Source organism: Cnephaeus nilssonii (assembly GCF_951640355.1).
Source record: "Cnephaeus nilssonii genome assembly, chromosome: X".
Classification (NCBI taxonomy): domain Eukaryota; kingdom Metazoa; phylum Chordata; class Mammalia; order Chiroptera; family Vespertilionidae; genus Cnephaeus; species Cnephaeus nilssonii.
This window is the reverse complement of record NC_137071.1, coordinates 125,955,411-125,969,263: the sequence shown is the minus strand read 5'-3', so window position 1 is coordinate 125,969,263 and position 13,853 is coordinate 125,955,411. Positions and strand designations below refer to the sequence as shown.

At 39.0% G+C, this 13,853-nt stretch overlaps 1 protein-coding gene across 1 annotated transcript in view; it reads right to left on the bottom strand.

Moving 5' to 3' along the window:
* Nucleotides 1–13,853, bottom strand: part of DGKK (diacylglycerol kinase kappa) — a 144,026-nt gene that overhangs the window by 85,722 nt on the left and 44,451 nt on the right. The window contains exons 2-4 of the mRNA XM_079764664.1: nucleotides 7,608–7,718; nucleotides 5,817–5,897; nucleotides 3,594–3,698 (exon numbers count right to left, since the gene is read on the bottom strand). Coding sequence (XP_079620790.1) covers nucleotides 3,594–3,698; nucleotides 5,817–5,897; nucleotides 7,608–7,718 — 297 coding nt within the window. The remainder of the gene's footprint in view (nucleotides 1–3,593; nucleotides 3,699–5,816; nucleotides 5,898–7,607; nucleotides 7,719–13,853) is intronic.

The following is a 13,853-nucleotide window of genomic DNA, read 5'->3' as shown; positions in this document are numbered from 1 at the left end:
AGGATGGAGCTATGTAGGTAAATGGCTTACTATGATTTTCTATGTGGCGAGTCTGTCTCTATGCTCCATAGAGTTTCTGCAGCTTCTTTATAGTATTCTGAAACTCTCATAAGCATTCTAGTTGGCACATGGTTGTTTATTTGTTGTTTTTGTAGGGGAGAGGATAAGCTTTGAGATTTCCTAGTCTGCCATCTTGCTGATGTCACTATAAAAATTAATTTTCTATACAGTATTTTAAAAAGTTGTTTAGTTTGTTTTAAATACTGCCAGTGAGCTCTGCCAGTGGTGGCTCAGTTGGTTGGAATGTCATCCTGTACACCAAATATGGCGGGTTGTATTCTCAGTCAAGGCATATATCTAGGTTGCAGGTTCCATCATCTTTGGGGCACATGTAGGAGGCTACTGATCAATATTTCTCATCTCTCTCTCTCTCTCTCTCTCTCTCTCTCTCTCTCTCTCTCTCTCATCTCTCTAAACAATTTGAAAATTTCTAAAAATAAATACATAAATAAATAAATGCTTCCAATGACATGGAGCTTTCTACCTCAAATGGCAGCTGATACCATTCTTTCAGCTCACACTGAATGTTAGAAAGTTATTCTACTAGGCCAAAGGTGAAGAAAGAATTTTCTAAAATTTAGAACTTTAGGAACATTGAAAGGAGTCTTTTGCAAGAGTCTTAGTTCCCCATCTTTGGGGTAATTCAAGTAAAGGCTACATGACTTGATCTAAAGATGCTTTAGAGTCTAAAATCTGTAGTCTACTTCTAAGGTTCATTCTTGTTCCCATAGTTAATGGTTTCATGACAATTAATAGAAAGAGCTAAACTTTTAATCTAGTTTTCCATGTAGCTCTATTTCCATTCTTCTCTTTTATTCTTTAAGTCTCCCAGGCTCAAACCTTTAATTTGCCTGTGACTTATTTCTCTCATTTACCTCTCATATGTTTTGGTTCTCCCCACCCCAACTTGGTATCTACTATTTGTCTTCCCTTTCTATCCTCATCCTGAGGCTTAACTTTGTCTTTCCTGCATTAATTTATAGTCTCCTCTATGATCTTTTGGTCTCCAGTTTATCCCTTGTCTAATCCAGCTTATATTTGTAAAGTATTCCTTTGATAAACTATCTCCCCTTTCTAATCCATCCTTAAACTGAACTTTGTTCATGTTGCAATTCTTCCCTTCTCTTTATCCTGACATTGATAATCTTTCAGAATAAAGCTCAACTTACCTCTTCATACACATTTCTTAAACTCACTTTCCCAAACTCTTCTGGTCAAATAGAGTCCCCTTTCACTCTATTCCAAAAAGTTTCTGTTTTTCTATTACTCAGATTTTGCTTATGTCAATTCCTCTGCTCAGGACTTCCGCCTGTCCCTAATCCCCTGTCACCAATAAAATCCTATTCATCTTTCAAGTTCAGTCACAAATTTTTCTTCTATAAACTCTTCCCAGAGTACTCCAGCCCATATTTATGTTTTCCTGCCTTGAACTCCCATACTACTTTAATGTCTGTTTTATTAATCTGGCAATCAGTCATTCACTGCCTTGTAACATCTCTGAAAATTGTTATTTATCTTGAGTACTGTCACTTAACTATTTCTTTGTGTATATTTTGTCTCCCCCAACTACCTAAAAATATTACTGTGGTAAGGAGCAGCAACACATTTTTTTTCCAACTCTCTATAGAACAGAACTGGGCACCTAGTAGGAACTCACTCCTTAATGTGTACTGACTAGTTTCCAATAAGTTATCCAATTGCTTTGTAGTGACTTTAATAAACCACTTAGTTAATTATTAATCTTTCTTCAACCCATATCAGGCATTGGTTGTGACAGAAGATAGAACAGATCATTGGAGTTGAGCTTTATATGAGAGAAAGTATATTTGACTTTCGAAGCCTTAAGCAAGATGAATTGCTAAGATGCTGGTGGTGAGACATTTTACTTTCAGCTAAAAGTATTCCTTAATAGATTTAGGTCCCGAGAGCAGCTCTACAGAGGTTGTGATTACAACCTGAAACTCAACTTTCAAAAGTGTAAACAGGCAGATTGTTATTTTTTTTTCCTTTGTAGTTTGTGCAGGGTAGTCAACAACAAGGTGTTTAATTCAATTGAGCCAGAAATTACAGATAAGTGCTCTTATGGATTACTTTAGAAGTTTTTGCATTATCAGAATAATAATTAAAATTCAAAATATCCTATGTGGCCTTTTTCACCAAATTGAAAATATGTGATTCATGAGAAGTGCTCCAGTTTGGATAGAGATAAACTGGGGGAAGGAAAGGGATTTCTCTACAGAAGGGAAGATGGGAGCATGGAAGTCATAATTTCTTTTTGTGGCTATCTCTAGTGCTGTGCCATAGTGGCCTCATTGTGGGTGGGCAGGAGGGACAGGATGTGCTTCTCCATCAGGGAAGGAAGAAGATAACAAAAGAGTGAAATGTTGAGTCCTAAGTCACACAAAGACCATCTTCAGTTTCTAAGCAAAGAATTTCTCAATTAATCATATTCAATATGTCCTAGGAGAGGCCTTAATGATATGTGGAGAGGTATGTAGGCCCCAGTTCAATGAACTTGTGATGTCTCATAGCCATGATTAGCAGAATGTATAATTATGAAACTAAGTGGTCAAAAGCCTAAGAAATCTAGGGGAGTGAGGACAGATAGCTTTTCTCCATGGCATTGATTTTACTTCTAAAACCCATTATTACCAAGTCTGCACTGCTTTTTCCCAAATGCCTATAACAATATTCTACCCTTTGCTAGTTATTTAAGACATCAGGGTTTTTTAAAGGGTATATTTGTTTTCCCCTTTATCTCCAAGAGCTTCATAATAGATTACCCTCATTTATTCATTCAGCAAATATTTGTTGAGCTTCTGCTATGTGCCAAACACTGTTCTAAGTAAACAAATGACAAAAATCCTTTCCCCTTTAAAACTTATGTGACTTCTAACTGTGGTAGGTCTGCAAAATAGTGGGCTGAAGGCATAGCCCAGAGTTTGAATGGTGGCACCATTTATGGCAGGCAGCAGTGGGGTTTGATATTGCTACAGAGAAAAAGAACCCTGCTAAGCTTTGAGTAGGACCACTCCTTGCTCTTCCCTCAACATTTCTTTTCTGGTAGATAATAAACATAAAGGCAGAATTATGTAGTGGTTAATGATATAAGCTTTGCCACTGAGTGGTTGCTTCATTTTGGTCTGCTTTTCCTTTTTGAGTCTGTTTCCTTAGCTGTTACTGTAGTTACTCAGCAGACCCAAGTCAAGACTACTGATTTCTAACATAAGAACATCTAAATTAGATGCTCACATACATCTGAGTGCCTTATCCACTGACATATAGTGACATCTACATATCAAATGAATGTGTACAGAGGTATCTAAACCACATACTTTTCAAGGTCTGAGTTCAAGTGAATCACTGCTATTTATAAATAGTTTTAAATAGGTTTCCTAATGATGTTCATCTATAATTCCTGACCAGATGGTCTCTGCTTCCATCTTGTTATTTCCCCGTTTGAAAGATGGCTTAACTCAGTCAATTATGAGTTTATACTTCAGTGTTGCGTGGATTCTCTACTATTTCCTTACCTTACGAATTTCTCCCTGTTGAACAGTTTTTATGACATTAATCCATTCTTCCATGTCTTTCCGGTTGGGCGCAGCCAGGGTAAGTTTTCGTTGTGGTGTGATTACCTAAACAAAAAGTCACATTATTAGCTGGTTCACACTCCACAAATTTGCCCCCAAACAGAGCCTGTGAATTCTCAAGGGCCTAGACAGGTCTACCAAGCATGACCCAAGCAACTTTTTAAACACAAGTCAGGTGTTCCCAGAACCACTTGCAGCTCCCTAAATCCCCACCCAAAATAATAGTAATGATAATAGTAACAAATAACACTTTAATGGCATTTACTATGTTCCTTGTATTGTTCTATTGCCATGTATGTATATTAGTTATTTCAATCTTCATTACACCCCCATGATATAGGGATTTTTTCCCACTTCATAGTCAGGAAAACCAAGGCTAAGGAAATTAAATGACTTGCCCAGGGCCCCCTAACAGGTAAAAAGCTAAGCCAGCATTGAAATCCAGATTATTTGGCTCTGGAGCACATGCTTTTAAACCTCAAGTGAGGTTGTTTGAACATCCTACTCACTACTGCTTTGTCTACTTAAAAATGGCAAAAGGGGCCTTAGCTGGTTTGGCTCAGTGGGTAGAGTGTAGGCCTGTGGACTGAAGGGTTCTGGGTTCCATTGCAGTCAAGGGCACATGCCCAGGTTGTGGGCTGGATCCCAAGTAGGGGACGTGTAGGAGGCAGCCAATCAATGAATTTCTCTCAACATTGATGTTTCTATCTCTCTCCCTCTCCCTTCCTCTCTGAAATCAATAACAAAATTAAAAAGATGATTTAAGGGTATATGGTTCATAAAGGTGTGCCTCTCTGTTTGGGAAGAGAGAATGGAGTGAGAAATCTAAAAATCTAGCTTATTTTTTTCTTACAGCCAGGGACAACCTGAAGAGAACTTTACCTTTGTATCCCTTAATCTTGCTTATTGCAAGAACCAAGGCAAGAATGAAAAATCCATGCTGAGGGTCTAACAGAGGTAGACTATGGCCATGAATTGGTCTTTTCCCAGAGGGAATGAGGGGACATGGATAGCAATAGCATCAGTCATTGCTTCAATGGCCCTACTTGCCATTACTACCAACCCCGAACATCTTAGAACTAGCAATTTATTTTTCCTTCTGTGATAAATGGGAATAAGAACTAGTGGGAATTGTGATAATAACCACTCTTTTGGGCGAAATCCATTTTTGTATGGGGCTGATGGACAGTGTCTCTGTGTTTCAATTAGGCTAAGGGGCAACCTAGCCCTTGGGATTTCTTTGTAAAGTGGAGACCAAAAACATTAGCCTGTATGCTCACCAGCCAAAAATTAAGCTTTTGGGTATAGGTCAACAAAATCATTAGCTTTACCCTGGGTAAATGTGATATAATGAGAGAAATGAGAGTAGGGTCTCTCTTATATCTAGACCCTACTCTCCTTTCAAAAGCGAATAGAATGCGGACCAGCCACAGAAGCAGGATATTGGGCCTGTAGCTTTTTAGTCTGCTAAGTATAACCTTCTACCTGCCTGAAGAGGAAACCCAGTCTCCATGATCCAACACTGAGGCTGGGAGGAGACAGTTCTGGGAGGAGATAGGTAGGAGAATACCTGAATCAATGGACTTGCTATTTTTCAGTGAGCTTTCTGATCTGGACTCACTTCAGTGCCCAAAGCCTTATGAAATTTCAGCAGTGCCAAATCCTTGAAAAGCAGAAAATCCTCTGCTTTCTTTGAGGTACTCTCATTAGTAATCTGAGGATAGGGTAGTTTTCACTTTGGATTTAGGCTCTTATCTGCTTCATCAAAGGAGAGTATGTCATATAGCTTGATTATCCTGATATTTTTGGTAACATATTAGCAGTCTCTTGAAAGCCTCCCAGTGATTTTCTAAATCACCTTCATTAGGATTGATTTTGTAATAGTCATTCCCCTACTCCCAAATCATCTCAGTTTTATCACAGATTGGTAATAGGGAATAGGGCCATCACTTTTTTCCTCCTATGGTGGAATGGTCAAAGTGTTTACATGAATAAGCTTTAGCACTTGATTGCAATGCTATTTTAAGTGGATTTCTATATACATTTGGGATCAAAGAAGACTTGGGAGACCTGAACTCCGAAAAGGAAACAAGTAGGTGTGGTAAACTTTCTTCCCAGATAGCTCCCACCCTGGGCCATTCACTCATTCTCAACCTTACTTACACAAAAACTGTGGCAAAGGTTTCTACAGCTAGTTTCTGCCAAGGCGACATGAGACAGATCAACAGTTTCAAAGTGTGCAAACTGGAAAGATAAGAGGGAGAAGGAAAAAGAACCATCTGGTTAATGAGGCAGATACACTAAAAAGTAAACACACACACACACACACACACACACACACACACACACTAATAGGCATTTTTGGCAGTCATGATGTAATCATTGCTCTGGCTTGAGTGCTGGGATTTATTTAGCATCATGCTTTTTGTTGATAAAACATGTGACAAATAAAAAACAAACCATATTAAACCAAACACAACTCTTTCCAAAACTTTGATGTGGATTTATAGGAAGGCCTGGGTAATTCAGAATTATCCAAAACTAAAGGTTTATGTTGGAGAAGATAATTTGATGAGGTCTAGCTAGGGGCCTACTGGAGCAGATAGGAGTTAGTAGCTCCAATTTTATCAGCCAACAGCCTTTGTTGCTAATCCCTTCTAGTTTTAAAGCTGTGTCTTGTTATACACTGGCTATAGTAGGTAACACCTAGCCAGCAGCAGGAAATCAGTACTATGTATACAGAGGGGACTGGCTTCAATGGTATGCAACCTGTGCAGTCATAAACGACATCATGTTCAGAAGGGCCTCACACTTGGTTTAATGCTCTGCTGTTGCAGTCTTGAAATTTTTAATATGTTTATCATTTAACTTGTGTTTTATAAGTGAAATCCAGTGGGACAATGGGTCATGAACATGAGCAGAAGAGATATGCACAATACGCATGTCCACCCCATATCTTGTCACTTATTTGAATTCAGGATACACATGATCATAGAATTCCAGTGGACTCAAGATGTGTGAAAGTTCAGTGAGATTCAAAACAAGTATAAAATAAACATGTTACATCTATGACTGAGTAGGGGATCTGACAGCCCTCAGAGACCACATCTTTGGTTGGAACTAGAACTTGTTTCAAACATAGCAGTGGTGTTCTAAGAAACATGAACAACCAAGTAACCCTCTTATATTCTTTCTTGAATATGTTACTTCCCTGAATTAGCCAATCATTTATGTTGAAAGTTATAATATTGAAGGAAAGGAAATGATAGGGAAACCCATAATTCATTTTCCTTTTAGAAAGTGTTGGTAGAATGTATAAGTGTCAAGATGTGAAATAAAAACAGTTGAGTTACTTTTGTGTAGTTTTGTGTACTGGTAAGAACAAAATATATGTGTGTGTATGAACCACCATATGCAAACTGTATAATTTTGATTGTTCTTCATGAGTTAAATGCTTTCCTGTTTGCTTTTAAAACTGGCATTGTACAATATACAAAGATGGCAAAATTGCTAATAATTTAAATTTTTATTTTTTCTTTACTTACAATGACATCTAATGACAAATAAAAGATGCCCCGACAAGTCATTGCTTTATATTTTTGTATCTTTATTAGCATTTCTCTTTCCATTTTAAATAAGAGGCCCATATTTTTATTTTATATTGGGCTCCACAAATTATGTAGTTGGTTCTGGGTGCAGAAGAGCTAACTGAGGAACTTATGAAAGGGGAGGAAAATGGGAAGGGGAGGGGAGAGAAAAGTTATTCTCTTGCCCCAAAAGTCCAAGTTAAAGGAAGACTAACTTCTGCCTCAATGTTTGCCAAGTGTCCTCATAACACATTTTCTGGCACCCACACGCTAACCCAATGGACAAGATTTTATACATACTAACACACACACACACACACACACACACACACACACACACACACACGTATGCTATGTATTCTCTTACCGCAGGATGGTGTGCAAAGCAGAGCCTTTGTCCTCGAACCAGAAAATATCTAAGCTTCCATCTCTTGAAGGAGTTACAGCTCTTCAGCAAAGGTCCTTCCTTCAGTATTTTCTGAAAGATAGAAGCATAGCGTTGAGTAATTAGATCAATTTGCAAGACTATATCACTTGTCCTCTAAGTTGAAAAGATCAGATAGTTGGAAGGCTCCATATCTTTTACACATCTGAGAAATGGCCTGAGGGCCAGGAAAGAACTCAAGGAAGTTAGTTAAATCAGAAAATGCATTGGTTACCTTTGGATAACACATTCAGTATGATATAAGCTATACATTTCTTAGGATAGTGGCCTAAGAGCCATGGAGAACATCTCCATTGGTGGTAGGAGATGTGGAGAAGAGACATTAACACATGACTATGAGAACAACATGCCTAATAAAAAAGTGGTAGGGAAACATATTGCACTAAGTAAAGGCAGACTTTCTTGATGTCTACAGGTTGTAGCTCCAGACAGGGCCTTCCTATCAGGTCTTTTAGAGTGTTCCTTTTAGAATATTAAGTTAGATCATACCCTTTCCCTGCTCACAAACTTCCAATAGCTTCCACATATTTTTAGGACCAAATCGAAAGTCTTTACCATAGCTTTCAAAGGATTCATGGTCTGATTAGAGAGCAAAAAGTTACTGCCTTCTGATTACTTTCTTTACATAATTCAGAGTCTGACCACTGATTTCTCAGTTACTTGTTGAATAGACTGACTTGAACCAAACATAGAATCTACTTACCATTTTTATCATTGTGCAAGTTTTCAGTTATATTTATAGATACAAACCAACACGCAAGACTGCTATTTGGGAAAAGTACTCACACCAACCAAGCTGGAACCAAACCTATGCTGAATGGACAAAGAGCCAGGCTTAGTTTAAGTAACTAAATCAAGGCTGTGTCATGAATTCCATCTATCACTTAAATTAGAATCACCATTAAGTGGTTGTGGAATTATTTTGTTTGGCCTACCTAATATATTTCAAAGTTTTAAATTAGTTGATACTATTTAAAAGGCAGAACATTTCACATTAAAATTTAAGTTTCTGCTTCTTTAGAATATTCAGAATGTTTGGTAACCTTGGAGCTATGTTCTCACATGGCAACAATCTGTTGGAATGGAATAGCAGCTGTGCTTTTCAGATGGGACACCTGACTCCAGCAGGCATTTGAGTTTGGGACCCCAACCTAAACAATCCTTTGCTACTCCTGTTCTCCCACATATACATACATCTATTACACTTTATTTTCAATTCTCTAACCAATAGGGTGGACAGAACCTCTGTATGTCCATTGAAAAGTCAGTTTATGAGCAATCTGTGTTTACCTGAGTCCTCTTGAGAATTTATGGGAGTTTCAACATATTGTACTATTCTTGAGATGCTTATAAAAGAACTAGTGGCCCAGTGCATGAAATTCATGCACATTAAAAGGATTAATTAGAGGAAATATTTTAATATTGCTATTTACCCTTTCTCTATAATAAAAGTGTTAGAGATCAAAGAAAATTAGTAAAATGTATATGAAAATCTTCCTCCTGTCAGAGTCTGGGGTGTGCTGCAGGACCCAGAGTCAAGTCCCCACCCATCCGCAGCACCTCAAAATTGGGCAAGATTCAGACCTAGCCAGCCCCACCCTTGTCAAGTCCCGTCGGGTGGGGTGGGGAGCGCAGCCTCAGGTCCCCCATGAAGCCTCACTTGGTGGGGGGTGCGGCCTCAGGTCCCCTGCCTCAGCCCAGCACCATGCAGCCTCAGGTCCCTGCTGATTGCTCGTTAAGGTTTGTTACGGGAACTTGGCCTCCACTGTGGGTGCAGCCATCTTGTGTTATGGAAACCCTGCCTCTGCTGTGGGTGACACCATATTTGTGATGGTGTGATGGTCAATTTGCATATTCCCTCTTTATTAGATAGGATGGCACCAAGGAATCAAGACAGAAAACAATAAGATCTTGTGGGAAGGGAAATGATGGCAAGGAGAGTGAGAAATTACATTTAAATTGTTGAAACTAAGTCCTCAATGAGAAAAGTCTTGTCTAAGCATTGTGATTACATCATTCTCCTTTCTCTGGTCAGGTAGCCTATGGTATATACTCTCAATGATGGTATTTGATTTTCTCACCTCAACACCATTTATTATTCTATACTAAGTCTTTATAAAATCTAGGCAGTCATAAATATCCCTTTCTGTTAAACACTTAAGTTCAAAATTTTAACTGCTCCAACTTTGTACAACTGGAGCCACATCCATTATTCCTGTCTTTTCCCTGAGTTATTCTACTCTGTTAATTACTAAATGCTTCTCCTACTGTTCTTATTCTATCAATATAGTATCCAATGTAATAGCTCATTTTTACAACTTTTGGCTGGATATTTTCCCCTTCCCTCAATTTTCAGTTTAAATCCTTTGTCACCTTTAACGGCTTTCTTTTACCCTTGCTGCCATATCCAGCACTCTCTTCTCTTCAGGGGTAGGATGGTGGAGTGAGGTGGCAATGAGAAAACATGGAGGGAGATTTGTTCCTCAAGAAATTCCTAGAACCCTGGACCTTCTGGTCCCTTGAGAAAATTCCAAGCCACTGGTGATTTGAAATACTGAAATAAGTATAAATTAGCCTCTTCTCCTAAGTTACTTCCTTCTATCAACCCTTACTAATGATCATTATTTAATTCCCCTTCTTGCTACTTAAGAAATATTATTTTTTTCTTCCCTTACTTGTTCCATGATAATTAATGATGTCCTGCTATTCATTCAACACAGAAAAAATAATTATTAATCTGTTAATTTGAGGACACAGAAAATCATCAAAACCTTAAATTCTCATTCCATAAATCCAGTATTTGTCAAGTCAAGAAAAGAAGGACTTTGTGATGCAATTATCATTGGATAGAGTGCCTCATTAATATTTTCTGAGCTTCAACTATGGACTCCACCTTTTGCTAGGCCCTTTGGGGCAGCTAAATAAGTTGCAGGCACATTTCCTGTCTCAAAGGTATGAATAGGGGGAGTGGAGGAGGAGGGAACAGCAATCCATGTAGACAAACACAACGTTAAGCTCAGAACCATTTGAAAGAGCCTTGGGGCTTCATGTACATTGCTGTAAATGTTTACCTTCAGGTTCAGATGAGGGATTCCACCAGGACAGTGGCTATCCACTCATATACCCTGTCATTGGGTACACTAACCAAAGAACAGTAATCTCCTCTCTCTGCTATGATATTAAATTGGTCACTTTGAATGAACTAGCTTTAAGTGCAGGGCTGTCTGTTCCATGCTGGTTGATAACAGAATAGTCAACAAAACCTAGTAGGGGAACTGAAGAGCCCAAGCCAAGTGGCTACCAAGTTTTAGGTGATTGTTATGGAACCCTAACAAGTGTTACTAGCTCATTCCTTTATTAAAGGGAAGCTAGCAATCCAGGCTAAAATTTGTGTGAAATTTTATCAAATTGAAATGTTAGCAACTAATTGAATTAAAAAAATTGTGAGACCCCCCAAAAAAACACACACTCATATTCATACCAAAGTGAGCCCACAGGCAACCATTTTGCAATTTCTAAATTATAACTACTATCACTTTTGTCTAGAGGACAAAGTGAGTGAGTGGTGGGTATTCCTGGCATCAGAGGAGGTTGCAGTGTAAGGGTTCAGAGTTTGTGTGTGAAGAGCCTATACATTTGAGATATACACTGAGTGACCAGATTATTATGATCTCTGAACACACAATAATCTGGCCACTCAGTATATATATGTGTGAGTGTGTATATATATATACTAGAGGCCCGGTGCATGAATTCGTGCATGGGTGGGGTCTGGCCAGCCTGGCCAGGGGGAGGGGACATGGGAGATTGGTCGGCCTGCTGGTCGAACTCCTGCTCGAGGGGACAATTTGCATATTAGCCTTTTATTATACAGGATATACAGTGAGTGGCCAGATTATTATGCATTCAGAGATCATAATAATCTGGCTACTCTGTATATTACTAAGTTGGGAGCATATAAATGTTGATATAATTTATGTATAGTAGGGAGAAAGGTTAGAAGGCCATACAATTCTTTTAAAGAAGTTTTTAAAATTCTAAACACAGGCTCTATATCATACACTCAGAACTTCAACAACTATCTAAACCTGGATTGGGAGAAGGTAAAGTTCCTTACCTTTTAAACTCTGTTTTCCCTTCAGGAGAAATGTACTAATCCAATCACTGTTTCTAAAGAAACCATTGTGTAAGCAGAAACTAAAAATCAATTAATGGTCAATAAAATATGTGCATGCAAATCAACCTTTACCTGTCTGGGGCCGGTAAACTTAATAGGATGTAAGACAAAAACTGGGAGACACAAACAAACAAGCACATCCTGTAAAGGCAGGAATTGGAAGGAGAGCCCTTGCCTGTTCCCTAAGAGTATTTGCTCAGTGCTTCCCAGTTCCTGGCCTCTTGCAGATAACATCATCTCATTGCCCCCTCGCCACAACCATGTAGAGTATTACCTCGAATTTCCAGATGGTAAATCTGAGGCTTGGGCATTTTCTATTGTTTTGCTTGAAGATGCACAATTACAGAATGCTGGTGAGCTCTGTGCTCTTTCCACTATTCTACCCATGACAAGAAAACTGGGAGTGCCTGATTAATATGTATACCACAGAGTGAAAACACTATGCCCCCAAACTTTGTTTTGAAAAAGAAAACAGTAGATTGCTAAGAATTAAAAGGTATTCTGTGAACAGCTCTGAATATAGAGCCATGCCCTGCTATCTGAAAGTAGAGCATTTCCATGAAATCTGTGGGAAGTGGAAATGGCATAAAGTGAAGAAGCAATTATCATTAATTTATATGGAAAAATTTTTTAAGATTCCCAGACCCAAAAAATAAACTACAAAATTATACTAAACTAGAGGATTGGTGCACATATTTGTGCAGTGGTGGGGTCCCTCAGCCTGGCCTGTGCCCTCTCGCAATCTGGGACCCCTTGGGGGACGTCAGACTGCCAGTTTTGGCCCAATCCCCACCTGAAACTGGTAGTCAGACATCACCCAAGGGATGTAGTAGTGTGTAAAGTGGCAGGTGGCTAGGAAGGAGCCTGAGCTCGGGCCAGGCGATGCTCCACTCATCCTGGCCCCGCTGCTCCTGCCGCTGCTGCTCGGTAGTGCTACCACGGAGGTGGGAGAGGCTTGCACCCACAGCTGCACATGCCAACCATGAGCCCAGTGTCTGGTGCCTATTGGTCAGCTGAGCAGTGCTCCCGCTGTGGGAGTGCACTGACCACCAGGGGGCAGTTCCTGCATTGAGCATCTGCCCCCTGGTGATCAGTGTGCATCATAGTGACCAGTTGACTGGTAGTTTGGTCATTTGGTGGCTTAGGCTTTTATATATATACATATATAGATAACACATAAGACATAAAATAACTTTATTACCTCCAGTTTTACACTAAGTGTAACACCCAAGCTCTCTTAGGCTATTCTGATACCCAAGACCACATTTTGCTAATAGATGCACAAAATAAATGAAGATAAAGTACAGATGCTTAAAGACACAGTTCAAAGCTATGAGGGCTTGATGCTGAGATGCTGACTTCCCAGGGGAAGGAACTAGGAGGTACCACTCCAGCTGCTCAGGGTGCACACTGCCTCTGTAACAGCTGCTGCAAAACAAATGCTGAACATTATTTTCACTTTTTGCCTTTTTTTTTTTATAAGAGCAAAACTCCTCTTCTGATTTCTTTTGTTAGCAAAATCAGGTACTGATATAGATCTTTCGTAAAAGTGAAGTGATATAAAGTGAACTTTCAAAAAGCAGGGGATACCTGAACTCAGTACTAAACTGTTAAGGACTTTCCCTCCAAGAGGCAAATGGTAATCCATGGTGGATAAGAGATAAGTTCTTTTGATTTTTAAAGTGACTAAGATTGAATAGAAGAATAATGAGAATTCACATGTATACAACACTTTGCAATTGATCAAATGCTTTTACTTTAGTTATTGAATCCTCTCAGGCACCCTCTGAAAGGCAGCTAACTCAATTCTGCTCTATAAAAGACACTTTGAACTTCAATTTCCTTAAGTGGCTTGCCCATGCATTTTTATTTCTAAGACATTATCAAGCCAATTGAAGTTTTTCCTCTAAAAAAAGATCACCAATGTTTGTTTTCCGTTTTTGAGATTTTGCAGCATCTTGGGGCTAAAATATTTGTCAGAAAAATGCATG